This window comes from Lissotriton vulgaris, chromosome 4_1 (assembly GCF_964263255.1).
Source record: "Lissotriton vulgaris chromosome 4_1, aLisVul1.2, whole genome shotgun sequence".
Classification (NCBI taxonomy): domain Eukaryota; kingdom Metazoa; phylum Chordata; class Amphibia; order Caudata; family Salamandridae; genus Lissotriton; species Lissotriton vulgaris.
The window spans coordinates 379571643-379587283 of record NC_141691.1 but is presented as its reverse complement, the minus strand read 5'-3'; the positions used below and the strand labels follow the sequence as shown (position 1 = coordinate 379587283).

The following is a 15641-nucleotide window of genomic DNA, read 5'->3' as shown; positions in this document are numbered from 1 at the left end:
TAAAGTTAACCAGAGCCCCAGCATCACAAAATGGATGCTGCTGCCACAGACACAAGTCTGACCTCCTGCTGCTGGGAGTCCTTCCAGTCACGGAGGTTTGGACAATAGGTTTCCTGCTTGGGGAGGTGCAAGCCCCACCCCAGACAGGAGGATGTGTATTGGGACAGGGCGGGCTGAATAGATTGAGACACTGCCTGAGGCACACTAGGTGCTTCATGCATACCCCAGTTCAAACCGGTTGCTGGGGCACTCCATCCCTAACTCTGGCGCGAAACTAGAGAAAGGAAAGGGGGTATAACCACCCCCCTTCCTGGTCCCACCCATAGGAGTGACCTAGTGAGCAAATCAGCCCCCTTTAGTTGTATAAAGGTAGGAGCTGGCCCAGGAGTATTTAGATTATTCCTGGAATCGACTGAAGACAAAACTCTGGACCCTTCAACATTCATCCAAGCTGAAGACTGAAGAACCTCCCTTGTGGCCAAGAAGTGACCACCCTGGGAAACCAGGCACCATCCAACAACTCGACGGCTTGCTTTGTCCCCGTTCCCGCCGGATCACAAACACAGAGCCTGATAAGACCTCGATTCCAGGATCCCTCTGAACTCACTGCACGACTCCAGCACAGCTAAGCCCCGTGGAAGGCGTCGGGACCCGTGGAAGCAGGTAACTTGAAAAGTCGACACCTTGCTAACAGCGCAGCTCCTGAGGCCTCCTCGAAGCTGTGCCCTGGGGACTGAGCCACCCCGACACCGAGATCCAGTGCACCAAAGACCAGCCCTCCACACTCCACGAGATCTGCGTGGGGCCCTTCTGCCTGTGTTCTGCTCGACGCGTTGTCCGGTTGCTGGCCCGTTGGCTAGTAGCCCCTGGCGACGATCCTTTTTGAAACTCCACCGCTGGTCTGGTTGCTCCAGACTGGCACTTGCTTCCCTGAAAAGGTGAAGTACCTCAAACCCTCCTGGTCTGCACCAGAAGCTCCTTGTGTATCCTGCACGGGTTGCCTTTGCTTAGGCTTGTTGGCTCTGATCTTGAAGCCGACCCCTCCATCTGCGAAATCCTTCGTCGGACAGCTCCTCTCCAGCACCTGGTCGTCCTCGACGCCTCCTGGTCCGCGTGTCTGCAACAACAAGCTTCACCCCAGCACCTGATTGCTCCTCGACGGCGTCTGGTTCCTTCCCTGGTTCCACCCGGTCACTGGCTAGTGACCTAGACTCTGTCCCCTCTGCTTTCAGGTCCTCTTCATCCTCGATCCACCCTTGGATCCACCTGGACATCTTCCTCCTGGTCGCCTGCAGCATCTTTCCTCACAGGCTCCATAGACTTCAACGGCAAAACCCGACACATCTCCACACCTATGCACCCGCTTCCTGTGGGGGAGCTAACACGAGTACTTCGGTGCGCTCGATGGTATTGACTATCCAAGTGTCTAGGTTTTTAGTTGTATCCTTCTAGCTAGACCGGAAGTGTCCTAAATCTTCATTTACTTACCTTTTACGTTCCTATTGACTTTCTATTGACTCTCGCATGAGAGTACTGACTCTGCACGCGCCGCCTGTTGGCCTCCTACTCCTAACCTAAGGGTCAGATAGTGTAGCCCCAGCGATGCCCTAGGCCTTCTCCTTTCCCAAGTCGTGGTTCTTATACCACTTACTTAGTATATGGTTTGACGCGCCCCTAGGGCCTAACTGTAAATTGTGCTATTTAAAGTATTTCTAAGTGGAACTTGTTATGTGCTTTTGCCTCTGATCTCATAAAGAGTTCAGAGGAGTGTGTAGTAAATTAATACATATATATTTTATATATATCCTGTGTGGTGTCCTTTCACCTGGTATTCACGGGGTTACATATGGTAAAACAGCTGGCTTTACACGCCCTCAAGAGTCTTTTAGCCTAAGACCGTTCTGCCCACGCTACCTCTAGGATAGTTGGTCTATAAGGTTGACTTTACAACCATCACCATAAGGGTTGTTTGGACTGGTGCAATGTGTCCACTAGAATTGTGAACATCATATACCAGGCCAACTTCTCACATTGGTGTGCAGCGGTTGGGATTAGAGCTTGCTGTTGTTTTACCACTTGTAATCTTGAGAAATCATTTAAAAGATAACACAGGTACCTGTAGGTACATATAAAAACAAGTCTTAGTATACTTAAGTTCTACTGAACTTAGCTGTTGTAGAGCCTGGGCCTAGCACACCCGGACTACAACTCCTAGAGAGGTTCTTTAGAAAACATATAGTGTAGGTAGGTGCAACATATCCACATCACTAGAAAACATGTCTCAGACATTGAACCCCAGTGGTTCTCTGCCTGCAGAAGTAGATCCCTTGAGGACTGCTTCGAGATATGAAGCCTTAGCCTTTCCAGAGTTGAGACAATTGTGTACCTCCAGAAGGCTAAAACAGGGTTCAAACCCTACCCTCAAGTTCCTGATTGAGTTATTAGAAGGGAATGATGCTCAACAGTCCCCCAAGACAGATAATACAGGAAGTACAGATGAAGTATTTCCCTCCTCAGATGATAATACTGATACTCCAGTACCAGAGAAGGAAGAAGGAGATGATTCTGATCTTGAGACAAACAGTCAGACCTTAGTCAGAAGACTCAGTGAGGCTAACTTAAGCATACATGGGAGTCAGTATGGGCAGCCCTCATACCGACCCCCAAGTGGGCTTAACCAGAGGCAGAGAAGAGGGAGATCTCGCTCCAGGGAATCTCTCATATCTCATGGTTCAAATGGCTCTCATGGCTCTGCTCAGAGAGGGATGACTTCCCCTCCGAGAAGGGAACATGAGGCCAAAATGAGAGAAGCTGCTCTTAGGATTGAAAGACAGGAACTTGAGATTGCCCTGGCCAAAGAGAAGCTTGCTCGTGCTAGAGTTCAGAGGAGTGTGTCAGTAAATAAATACATATATATTTTATATATATCCTGTGTGGTGTCCTTTCATCTGGTATTCAAGAGGTTACATATGGTAAAATAGCTGGCTTTACACGCCCTCACGAGTCTTTTAGCCTAAGACTGTTCTGTCCACGCTACCTCTAGGATAGCTGGTCTATAAGGTTGACTTTACAACCATCACCATAAGGGTTGTTTGGACTGGTGCAAGGTGTCCACTAGAATAGTGAACATCATATACCAGGCCAACTTCTCACATTGAGTGTGTAAATCATTCAATTGTCTTGGATTACTACTGCCCCCTGTTAGCTATCCAAAAGCATTGACAACACCTCAGTTATGTACTGGGTGGGGTTTTATGTGGCTGCAATAACCTGGTGTATTGAACTAAGTTCACTTGTGTCACCCGTGGGTGTGAAAGCAAACCTTGTAGAGCTAAGCTAAAGTTACAGTTTATGCACCAATTATCTCCAATATAATCTGCCTTGCACTTATTAAGAATCATCCTCTAGAAGGCTTACTGGCTAATTTTACCATAGCTAAGGCTGCTACCGGTGCGTTGGCACGCGATGTGCCTGTTTTATACATTTTCCAGTCTGCTACATGGGCATCCTTCGAGACGTTCACGACTCACTACTTTCTGGACAGCCAGGTCCGACATGAAGATTATTTTGCCGGCTCAGTCCTGCAGGATTTTTTGGTCTGTGCCTGTTAACAAATTCACCATCTGATAGAGACTACTAGCTGCAGATTCCTTAACGTAGAATTATCCCCAGGCGTGAGACTGGATCCAGAAAACTTTTTTCCACAGCATTTCTGCACGCCGGGGAAGAACGGCACCACTTGACTCCGCCCTGACGTCGTCCGCATTTGTGACGTCAGCGAGGATACATAAGTCACACGCCGGCGCGCCTACATCAGTTTTTTCTCTTTTCGCATGCAAAGCGGATCCGGATTGTGTCCTGGCCTGTTTTCAGGCCTTCCATTCTTTTTACGCTTTGGCGTTAGTGGAACAGTGTGCGAATGTCGGCGGGCTTCAAGACGTGTACCTCTTATGCACATCCCATGTCCGCGACCTCTTGTGCACTTACCATGTTCGCAAAGGACCCTCACCCGATCTGCATGTTGTGCCTGGGTGAGCACCACGACTCGACGGATTGCGACGTCTGTCAGCACCTTAAGCCTAGGTCACGGCAAGACCGTGGCAAGGGATTTTGTGCAGGCAGAAACTGGGAAGAGGAGGAAGGAGAAGCAGGCCCAGGTCATTGGTTTAGAAACTGAGATTCAGGCTCTGGAGAGTGCTAGGAGGGGGACCTAGGAACAGGAGATGGACGTTAGATGCACACTACGCCTCAAAGAAAAAGAACGGAGGGGTGTGTTGACTGACCAGGCTCGGTCGCATGCTCTTGCAACGAAACGCCGTGTATATGATCTGGGGGACAAAGCAAATAGGATTATAGCCTGGCTTGAGAAGAGAGATAGGGATCGTAATTGGGTCCCGGGTATTCGACAGGTCGGCCGGGCCACGTGGGTAGCCGGGCCGGAAATAGCAGAGGTGTTTGTACAATATTATGAATCCGTCTATCAACCACACACCGAGAAGCAGGAGTGGGAGTGCACTGCCTTCTTAAGGGATATAACTCTCTCGTCTTAGCAACAGAAGATAGGGACCTTTTAGATTCTGACATTACAGTGGAGGAGGCGGAGGCGGCCATGAGTGATTTACAAGCAGGGAAGGCTCCGGGCCCCAATGGGTTCCCCACGGAGGCGTTCCGTTGTGTATCGGGATGGGTTGCCCCTCACATGCTGCATATGTTTAACACTGCCAGGGAGGACGGGTTGCTCCCGAAGGACCTTTGGTCAGCAACAATAGTCATAATACATAAATCAGGCAAACCACAAGATCTATGTAGCTCCTATAGACTCATCTCCCTCCTTAACTTTGAAACCAAGGTCCTCGGCAAGGTTTTGGCCACTCGATTAGGAGCGGTAATCCAATCCCTGATCCATTCGGATCAGTCGGGCTTCATGCCCAACAGGAATACCAGGCTCAATCTACGGCGGTTGTTTGGGGTACTCCAGTTGATGTCCACTCATCCAGCGGTGCCAGCGGCTCTCCTGTCATTGGATGCCCATATGGCCTTTGACAGCATGGAATGGCACTACATATATGCTGTCCTGACCAGAATGGGCTTTGGAGACACCTTTCAGGTGTGGGTAAGACTCCTATACACGGCACCGCGTGCGAGGGTCCATGTTAACGGCACCCTCTCCAGGGAGTTTGAACTGGGGCGAGGGACGCGGTAGGGTTGTCCGCTTTCCCCGACACTATTTGCTCTGGCCCTCGAGCCGCTGGCGGCCTGGGTAAGAGCTGATCCCATAGTTCGACGCATTGACCTAGGGGGTGGATGGGAGGAGCGTATCTCGTTATACGCAGATGATGTGCTACTTTATGTACAGTAGCTGGCGATCTCCATCCCGCGTCTGATGCTACTCTTGCGGTCGTTCGGGGAATATTCTGGATACCGTATCAATTGGGATAAATCTCTGGTGCATCGGCTGTCAGGGCCTCCCCTAGATCTGGGTGAGGTCTGTGAAGGGCTGGTCTGGAAAGAAACCTTCCGATATCTGGGCCTCTGGATTACGACATCAGAGACGGAGTTCACACATTCGAATATACAGACTCAGTTAGAGCGCCTGCATGGCGATGTGGCGCATTGGAGGACTCTCTCGCTCTCTCTGATGGGACGAGCCGTCCTCTTTAAAATGATGGCCCTTCCCCGCCTCCTTTATGTATTGCAGAGTGCCCCCTTCCCAGTCCCGGAGAGGATTTTCCAGGTAATAGATTTGGAGATCGGTGCACTGCTTTGGGGAGGTGGATGCCCTAGAATCGCGTGGAGGAAGCTCGAGAGAGGGGTATACGAGGGGGAGCTGGCTGTCCCTGATATTAGACTCTACTATTGGGCGGCTCAGTTGGTGAATGTCAATGGGTGGGTGTTCGCCCCGATGGAAGAACCAGTCTTCAGAGTAGACCGCATGGTTCTGGGGAGTGGTACCTACTTGGACGCGCTCTATCGTAAGGGTACGCGTAGATTACCCCCGCTGCCTCAGACGGCTGCAGTGGTAGGAGCTTGGAGGAAGTCGTCAAAACTGCTGGGTTGGGAGGCGAAACTCACGGCACAAACTCTGTTGTGGGTCGGGGACTATCTTCCCGAGGTGACGAAACTGAAGGGCCTTGGCAGATGGAGCCTGATTGGTATTGACGTGCTAGGAGACCTCTGGAAAAGAGGAGACGTGTTAGAGTTCTCTACTTTGCAGGAGGAATTCCAGATGGAAGTGGGGGAGATGCTGCACTATCAACAAATCTGACATGCCGTCCTACGGCATCTCCAGAGGGGGGGGGATCAGCTACTGGAATATGCCCCGCTAGAAGACAGATTGCTGCTGGACCCGATGATAGATAAGGCCATCTCCCTCACGTACAAGAAGCTCATTAATAACATCCCTGATCCCCTGGAACCGATCCGAGAAAAATTGGAGTCTGATGTTGGGTTGTTAGAGGAGGATGACTGGCGAGAGGCACTGCAGAGCCCTAGGGAAGTAGCAATCCGAGCAAGGTTTAGATTGGTCCAGTTGCGCATCCTGCACCGCTCCTACACTCCCCGCACAACACTATATCGTATTGGGTATGCTGACTCTAGGTTCTGTCTGCGAGGTTGTGAAGAGGAGGGCTCCTTTTTCCACATTTTATGGGACTGCTCCAGGATCCGGGCTTACTGGTCTAACTTGGCTGCCATAATGTCCGAGGTGATTGTGGCGGAGGTCCCGATGGAGGCCAGATGGCATATCCTAGGAGTAACGAATGACATCACCTGGCCGAAATGGGATAAGATCTGGCTGGCGCTGGCAAGCATGGTCGCCAAGAGAAACATAGCCTGCTTGTGGGGTAGTGACCTCCAACCGACTGTGGAAGAATGGGAACATGACCTTAACTGGTGCCAAAGGGTGGAAAGAGTGATTTACAAGAGTAGGGGGTGTCCTAGGAAATGGGAAAAGATATGGGGAGCGTGGAGGAGGTATAGAGGGGAAGTGTGGGATACTCAGGCTGCCTCATTACAGCCGTGAGGTTTTGTATGGATTCCGATCTGTTTCTGTAGAATCATGATGTTCCTATTGATTTGTATGTATCTATCTGCCGCATGTATGTCCACCTGCCATTAACTACTATGTAAAGCGCCATTTTCATGAGAGCCTATATTCTGAATAAAAAGAGTTTAAAAACAAAAAAAAAGCCTAGGTCACGGCGGGAGCGCCGGATGAAATTGCTGTTGGCGCGCTTGTCCAGGTAGGTGTCATCCCAGGGTCCATGTCCTACCTCAGAAGCAAGGAGCTGCCGGTTTAGTCTGCGACATCGTCCTTTGCCATGGCCCCAAGGGCTTGGTTCGCCGGCTGGTAGGACCTTTAGCTTGTCTCTGAGGCCCTGTCCTCCTTCGGCGGTGGGCGGCGGCTCTGCTCGGGACATGTTCCCCCACCTGTCGCCTTCCTACCCACCATTTCCCAGCATCGGGGTGACAAGGGCCCAAATGACAGCCTACGCTGCAGCTCTTCAGGCTTCATTGGGCCCTCCTCCACCTCCTGAGACGTCTTCGGATCCCTTGCCTCGCGCGGGGACTTCCGCTGAGTCACTGGCGGCTCCGGCCCTGGCGCCAAAAGTTTCGGTTTCAGTTCGTAGGAGGGTGGTGTCATCGAGGTGTGGTTCTTCGGGACTTCCCTCTTAGGCACCTGGCGTCCCTGCCTCGCCGCAAATCCCTATGGGGCTCCCTGTGACGTCGCAGGAGATCGCCGGGACTCTGAGCTTGCCCCCGAGTCCCCCTCGGTCCTCTACACAGGCGGCTGCCTCGACAGAGACCAAGCCGGTGCTTTTCCGAGTCCTCTCGCTCCTCGACGCGGGGGGATGCCCTGTCTAAGGCTGAGCAGGCGCCTTTTCCTGGGAGTATGTGGTGGCGGAGGTCGACCCGGCGGCACAAGTGCCAACTCCGTCGCCGACCGACATCAGACAGGTGTCGGTGGTGGACTCCACTGACCTGCACCGGCGTTTGGTTCTTGATTTGTCTCCCAAGGTTTCGTCCTCTCCGGAGGTCTGTCATCTGTTGGTGTCTTCCTCCCCGAAGACGGGGCGCCATATTGTTGCCTTTTCGCCGACATTTTCCAGGGCGGGCTCATCGCCGTCCCTACGGCCTAAATCCTCGAAACCTTCTTTCCGTGAATCGCGGCTGGCTTTTCCAACGGCCTCTGCGCCTTCCCCTGGAGCCCCTCAGGTTCCCCATTCTTCTGTGGATCCCCCACCATTCCGGGGCTGGCAGGTTCCTCCTACAGCTGGACTTGGGGACTGACGGCTCAGTCTGCAGCCGTCGCCCATAGAGGAATTACTTTCTCCTCCTCTGCGCCCTACGGAGGCCAGTGTTGCCTTTGTTCGGGCTTTTTCCACAGCTGCTGGTATTCTGAGGATGGGCAAACCTGTCACTCCATTTCCTACAACCTCTTGGAAGTTCTCCACCAGGGCTCTGGTGGACAGGAGTTGTTCCTTCCTTTTGAAGCGTCACTCCATAATTCTCTTATGGGGCGCCCTGCCACAGGCGATCCGGTGCCTCAGGCACTCCTGCATCCCCACCGTCCTGCTCCGCACGACCTGGTCTGCCTTTCTTTCCAGCCTTCTACTCAAGGCGCTCTTCTGAGGAATGCCTTTCCGTGCTTGCCTGTGGTGTTGTTTCCTCTGTCTCGGGAGGCCCGGTGATTAGATTCATGGGGGTGTAATGTCTTTGCTTCTTCCAGTGCTGCCTTGCGGGCGCTTAACACTTTGTGTGTGTTGACCAGGGCTACTTCCAGCCTGTAGGACTCTGTGGAGTCCCTTGTTTCTCATGTCTCCCATGAGGGTGCCTGTGCTGATCTACGGGGCCATGTGTTGGATGGTAGGGAGTTGTTTGCATTTATTCTTCGCGCAGCTTTGGATGTTGCCAATGCTCTTGGCCGTGCTATGGCCACTTCTGTTGCTCTCCGTCGCCCTGCTTGGCTACGTGATGCTGTTTTTGCTGAAAATATTAGGGAGCATCTGGTTGACCTACCCTTTGATGGGGTCCTTCTGTTTAACACTCATGCGGACTCCGCCATTCAGCATCTTCTTGTGGGGCTCCGTCCTCCTGCTCCTCCTCAGTAGGCAGGTTTGTTGATCCTCCGGGACTTGGTGGGAGTTGTTTTCCCACTTGCTCCTGGTGTTTGGAGTGGCTGTTACACTTTCTGTGTGGGTTGCAGTGCCCTCGGGGTCCTCTGGTTCGCCCCTCTTCTAGGTTTGCTGCTGGTTCAGTTCCCCACAGCCCCCCCTTTTTTTGACAAGGATTACCTTTTGGCTGATTTCTAAGCCTTCTGTGGTTTCTGCCGCAGGTTTATAGTCTTGTTCTCAGATGCTGGATTTTTCTTCCCGAAGAGTGGTTCCCATACTTTCTTGGGACGTGTCCTACCCTACGTGGGGTACTTGTAGTTATTTTATAGCCCAGTCTTACGCTGAGAAAGTGTGGACGACTCCTTGCGGGTTCCTCGCCCTTCCTGGTGTCGCTGTATGCTGCTGGTGTGGTTTCTTTGCGTTTTGCTGCGGTGTTTTTGCCCTTTGTCTGTCCGTTCGGCTTGGTCCTCTGTCTGGTGTTCCAGAGGGGTTATTTTCCTGTGTTGACGGCTTAGTTTGTCTTGTTTCTCCTCCTATCTTCCAGCTGGTCGCTTTTTGGCGCCCAGCTGTGCCCGCCTGGACGATGTGGTCTGGACATTTAGTTTTGTGGTGCTGGTCCGCGTCCAGCTGCACCCACCTGCACTTATGGTCTACGGCCAGGGGCCTTGGAGTGGGGCCTGGCGCCCCTGCTTCTTGTTTTGCGGGAGCCTTGTGGGACTATGTTTTTCTTCTCCCATCTGCCTTATTGCTGAGGAGCTGTTCTTTCTGGTCTGTTGACTTCCAGCTGTGATGGATTCGTCTGCCCTCTTCACTGTATGTGTTCCCGGTGGAGGGCTCTTGTCTTCGTCTCTCCCCCTTCTCCATGGAGTCTCTGGGCAGCTCTTCTTCCTCAGTACTCCTCTGCGTTGCCTGTACCTCTGGGGCTTCCGGTGGAGGTCCCTGGTACATTGACTGGTGGCCTCCTTTTGTATTGCTCCTGTTTTCTTCTGCTTGGTGAGGCTGCCTCTTTTGTCGTTATAACACATCCCCCGTGGGGCTTGTGATCTTCCACGATGCTGATGTTCTCTTCTGCTAGGGGGGAGGTGGGGAATGGGCTCTTTCCCCTGTCCCTGTGACTCATCCCCTGTTGGGGAAGACTGGGCTATTTTCCCTGTCCCTTTGATTTGTTCCCTGTTGGGGTCTTGTGTTCGCCTGAGCTGGAGAGGTCCTCTTGCAGACCCTCCTTCCCCTTGGGTATGGCTAGGGTATCTATTCTATGTTAAGGAATCTGCGGCTAGTAGTCTCTGTCAGATGTACGAGTTACCTTTGGTAACAATGTATCTGGTAGACACGATTCTAGCCGCAGATTCCTTCACGACCTGCCCTTCCTCAACGTTCTGCGAGGACCCTTCTTTGGTCTTCTGCACTCGCCTGCCTCCGGGTGGTTGTCTTCTGCGAGTGCCTTTTCTTTCTCCCTCCCTAGGGGGATGCTAGTCTTGTTGTTTGCTCCATTTCTTCCCTTCTGGTGATGGGTTGATGATTTCATGAGTGCTTCTGTGCCCCTGTACCCTGGTCTCCAGTGTGGGGTCTGCTCGTGCTCTTCTTCCTTTCGTTGATTGCACTTATGACTCCTCTGCAGTCCTTGGGGTTGAAATCTCTTGGCTGGATCTCGACAGATGCTCTTTCCAGGAGATGTCTCTCCCTGCTGGTGTTTTCTGGTGGTGAATAGTCATTCCTCTTCCGTTCTGGCCTTGATGCCTTTCTCTGTTCTGGGTTGTGGGTGCTGACTTCTTCTTCTACAGTGCAATTTTTCACATGCTTTCTGCCAACAGGGAGGCTGTCGTATTTGTTTGCTGGCTTGCTTGCAGTAGCTGTGCTCTGTTCTTTCCTTCCATGACTTTTGGTGCCATAGTGCCTGGTACTATTCTGGATGGTGCCGAAGAAAACTGACATAGGCGAGCTGGGGTGGGACTTATGTATCCTCGCTGACGTCACAAATGCGGACGACGTCAGGGCTGAGTCACATGGTGCCTTCCCCCCTGTGCGCAGGGATGCTGTGGCAAAAAGTTTTTCGGATCCAGTCTCACGCCTGGGGATAATTCTACGTCAAGGAATCTGCGGCTAGAATCGTCTCTACCAGATACATCGTTACCAAAGGTAAGTAACTCGTACATCTGGGAGGTATTGCTGTGGTATCTATTAAAACATGGGGAAACTGTATTTAGAAGTATCAGAAAGACCAGTTACTTACCGTCAGTGACGCTCCTTTTGGTATAGACTCTATCGAGCTGCAGATTCCTCACCGTACCTCCCATTTTCCCCGATCTGTGATTGGAATCTATATCTTAATAATTTCCAACGTCCTAGGAATCTGCATGCTGATATAACAATTTTGCTTTTGTGGGCCGACATCTGGCAGCGCAGACAGTTCCAAAAGCAGGTGACATCTGCACCCAGGAGTGGTGCCTTTACAGAGCCCGCATGTCACTTCAGATCAGAACAGTATACTTGCGGAGCCATCAGTGTTACATCCCAGAGTGCAGAGGTACTAAGAAAAAAGTTTCTGGATCCAATCTCACGCTTTGGAAATATTCAAAAGGTGAGGAATATGAGGCTAAATAGAGTCTCTGCCAAAAAGAGCGTTGCCAGAGGTAAGTAACGTGTTCATTATAATCATTTGGCATTTTAGTGTTCTGTACATGCTTGTCACACTTCCTAATGACTGCACACATATTATCTGCCAGAGTTTTCAATAACTGAGTTACATGAGTTTCATTAGGGTAGAATGCTTTTCGTGGCTGAACTGATGTGCCTCTTTACAGTGAACAGTGGTACTAGAATAGCAGTAAAGAGAAGTAAGTCAGAAGTTAAAATTGTAGTAATTCTAAGGTACTCTGCTGATAGAACATCAAAGTCTGATTCCATATAGTGACATTATTCATTCTAAGTATTTGTTTCATCTTATATTCCCCAACTTAACCATTTCTGCACGTTCATTATTCACCACATTTATTTCTAAAAGTAGTAGTGTAATTGAGAATTCTAAGTCTCGGCAATTAACCCATGTTACCATATTTATTTTGTTTTTAGGAGAATCTCTGCCTTAATGTGGGAAGTACGATATATTGAACATAATGCCAGAACGTTCAATGAACCAGAGAGCCCGATCGTGAGAACAGCCAAAATTATAACAGATGTTTTATTGCACTTTATTGGGTGAGCACGCAATCTTTTGTTTGTGTTTAGTAACTTCTTACGGTATAGCTAAATACCTTTACCTTGCACATTATACATCCTTTCTTTTAACAGATCTGAGGAGTAAAGAAGTCTGACCAGAATCGTGATCTTTTCAGATAAAATATTGCACACAGCACATATGAGCATGCAGTGATAACATCTGCTAGAGACTACTAGCGGCAGATTCCTAATATGGAATCATCCCCAGGCGTGAGACTGGATCCAGAATTTTTTTTTGCCAGCATCCCTGCACGCTGGGGCTTCACGCGGCTCCGCCCAAACGTCGTCTGCGTACGTGACATCAGCGAGGTCACATAAGTCCCACCCCAGCGCGCCTACGTCAGTTTTTTCCTTTTCCGCGTGCAACGCGGATCCGGTTCATGCTCTGGGCCTGTTTAGGCCTGTCCCTTCGATGTTCGTGTGTTGTGGGAACAGTGCGCGGATGCCTTCGGGCTTCAAGACGTGTTCCTACCGTCGGAGTCGAGTGACTTCGAAAGATGATTAAAAAGGATCGAAAAAGTTAGTCAAAAATTGACTAAGGGTACAACTTTTTCCAAATCTGCGCTTGCTGGCGTGGATAAAAGAACTGACATCATCACGCGAGGGTGGCGTCTAAGTACTCCGGCGACGTCATCCCGACGCCGACGACAGACGCGGAGCCACAGATGACGCCTACCGACGCGCAAGGGTACTGCTACGCAAAAGTTTCCGGATCCAGTCTGATGCCTGGGGATATTCTAAGGTAAGGAATCTAATACTAAATATGATTCTTACAGATATATCGTTACCGAAGGTAAGTAACTTGTGCAACAGTGCAAGGATGCCTTCGGGCTTCAAGACGAGTTTGTCTTGTGGACTCTTGATGTCGGCGACGGACACTCACCTCATTTGCATGTGGTGCTTCGGGGAGGATCACGGCTCCACTGACAGCGAGACGTGCCAACGGTTGAAGCCGAAGTCACGGTGGGAACGCTGAATGAAGCTTCTCTCAGCTTGCATGTCCTCGCTCAGCCTCTGCAGAAGGTTTTTGGTGCGGCTGTCATTATCGTCGTCCTCATCCCTCTTCTGTGCCGCAAGAGCGTTGCTCCCTTATCGGTAAGTGTTGCAGTTTGTCCTCAAGGGCTGATTTCGGGCCTGTTGGGGCGTGGGCTCTCCGCTTGTGATGCGGCAACGCGCATCGTCCCCTATCCACCGTTCCCTGGTGAGGGGGAGTCGAGAGCCCCGATGGAGACATATGCGGTGGCTTTGTGGGTATCGCTGGCTTCTCCTCCTTCACCTCCTGGGACGTCGACGGATCTCTTGCGCCATGCAGGGCCCTCCTCGGCTTCGCCGGCGGCTTCGGCCCTGGCGCAACTGGTTCGGCTCCAGGCTCAGAGGATGTGGTGCTGTGTGGGTGCAGCCCTTCGTGGGTCCCTCCTTCGGACCACAGCTCCTCTGCTTCGCCGCAGACTCCTGCGTGAGTCCCTGTGGTGTTGCCAGGCCTCGCCCCTTTAGACAGGTTGCGATTCTGTCTGAGACTGAGGTGACGCTGCTACGGCGCCAGCAGCTGTTGGCCCTGGCGGCGCCACAGGGGTCGGCGGACCCCTCTCGTCCCGTTTTGGGTTGAGGCTGGAGGGAGACTCCTCATCCCTCCCCGGGCCCTTCTCATCCCTCCACGCAGGCAGCTGCCTCGTCGGAGGTTGAGTCGGCCTCAGCGGCGCCACAGGGGTCGACGGGCCCCTCTCGTCCCCTCGTGGGTCGGGGCTGGTGGGGGACTCCTTGTCAGTTCCCAGTCCCTCTCATCCCTCCGCGCAGGGGGTTGCCTCGCCGAAGGTCGAGTCGACCTTGGCGCCGGCGTGGGGGTCGGTGGACCTCTCTCATTCCCCCAAGGGTCGAGGCTGGCGGGGGACTCCTTGTCGCTCTCCAGGTGCTTATCGTTCCTCCATGCAGGCGGCTTCCTCGTCGAAGGTCGAGTCGGCACCGCCCCTTGAACACCTTGGCCCCCGCCCCGGTCCCCGGCACCGTGTGACGGGGTGGAGGGTGTAGGAAGGTGGATATCTGACTATGGTTGCCCCCAACTTTTTGCCTAGTATTTTGCTGGTTTTCGACTTAGTTGGCCTAGGATCCTGCTCTCTCTGTTAAAATGGACTCCATGTACCTTAGGTACATATCTAATTGGTATTGGGTCACTCTTGTAAGTCCTTGTACAGTGTACCATAGGTACCCAGGGCATAGGTGAACCCAAGGCCTACCAGGGGCTGGAGCATGTATTATGCCACCCCTGGCTGGCCATCCATATCTGACACAACTGGCTGATCAATCAGCTGGGGCAAGGTGGTGTAATCACCCTTTGCTTTAGATATAGTATACCTATATCTAACCCTAAAATGGACACATATACTCCTATAAGTCACTCCTATGGCAGGCCTTAACAATCCTGGAGGCAGAGTGTTTGGAATTATGTGAGATGGTGCTCTAGCATGAGCTGAGCCTGTCTGCAGCTTTCGGAACCAGGTCCTTTAGCTGTTTCCATGATAACGCTATACCATATACTCTTAACTGCATTATAATTCCTCGCTGTTATTGCTAACTTTGGCATAGCATTATCAAAACATGTCGAGTAAGGTGTCATACGAATTGGAATACTACCCCCTCAGCAATTCTGGCGACGGGGGTAGCATTCCACCCTTTTAGAGGGACACGACATGTATGTAACTGTGAACCCCGGTTAAAGTTAACTCGAGCCTCAGCATCACAAAATGGATGCTACCACCACAGACACAAGTCTGACCTCCTGCTGCTGGGAGTCCTTCCAGCGAGGGAGGCCTGGACAAAGGGTTTCCTGCCTTGGGAGGTGCTAGCACCACCCCAGACAGGATTTTGTGTATTGGGTAGAACAGGGCTGAAAGGAATGAGACATGTCTGGGGCACACAAGGTGTCCCTGTGCATACCCCGGTTCAAACCAGTTGCTGGGGCACTCCAGCCCCAGCTCTGGCGTGAAACCGGACAAAGGAAAGGGGGTGTAACCACCCCCCTCCTGGTCCCACCCATAGGAGGGACCTAGTGATAGTACAGCCCCCTTTAACCAGGATAAAGGTAGGAGCTGGTCCCATTCCAAATCAGATTATCCTGAATTGATTTTACAAGAAGAAACTCTGGACTTCGACGTTCTGCTCCCCAGAAGACTGAAGAAATCTCCCTTGTGGGCAAGGAGTGTCCACCCTGCACAAGCAGGCACCATCAAGCGTCCATCGGCTTCACTTTGTCGTCTTCTCGAGTGGATCCAGACTTCAGAGCCTGACGAGACCCGGACTTCCAGACCTCTCCGACCT

General features: G+C 51.8%; 1 protein-coding gene across 2 annotated transcripts in view; it reads left to right on the top strand.

Moving 5' to 3' along the window:
- BRWD3 (bromodomain and WD repeat domain containing 3) overlaps positions 1-15641 on the top strand; it is a 1253402-nt gene that overhangs the window by 938384 nt on the left and 299377 nt on the right. For both annotated transcript variants that reach the window (XM_086918755.1, XM_086918756.1), the window contains one exon: positions 12183-12308. In XM_086918755.1, the coding sequence (XP_086774881.1) occupies positions 12183-12308 (126 nt within the window). The remainder of the gene's footprint in view (positions 1-12182; positions 12309-15641) is intronic.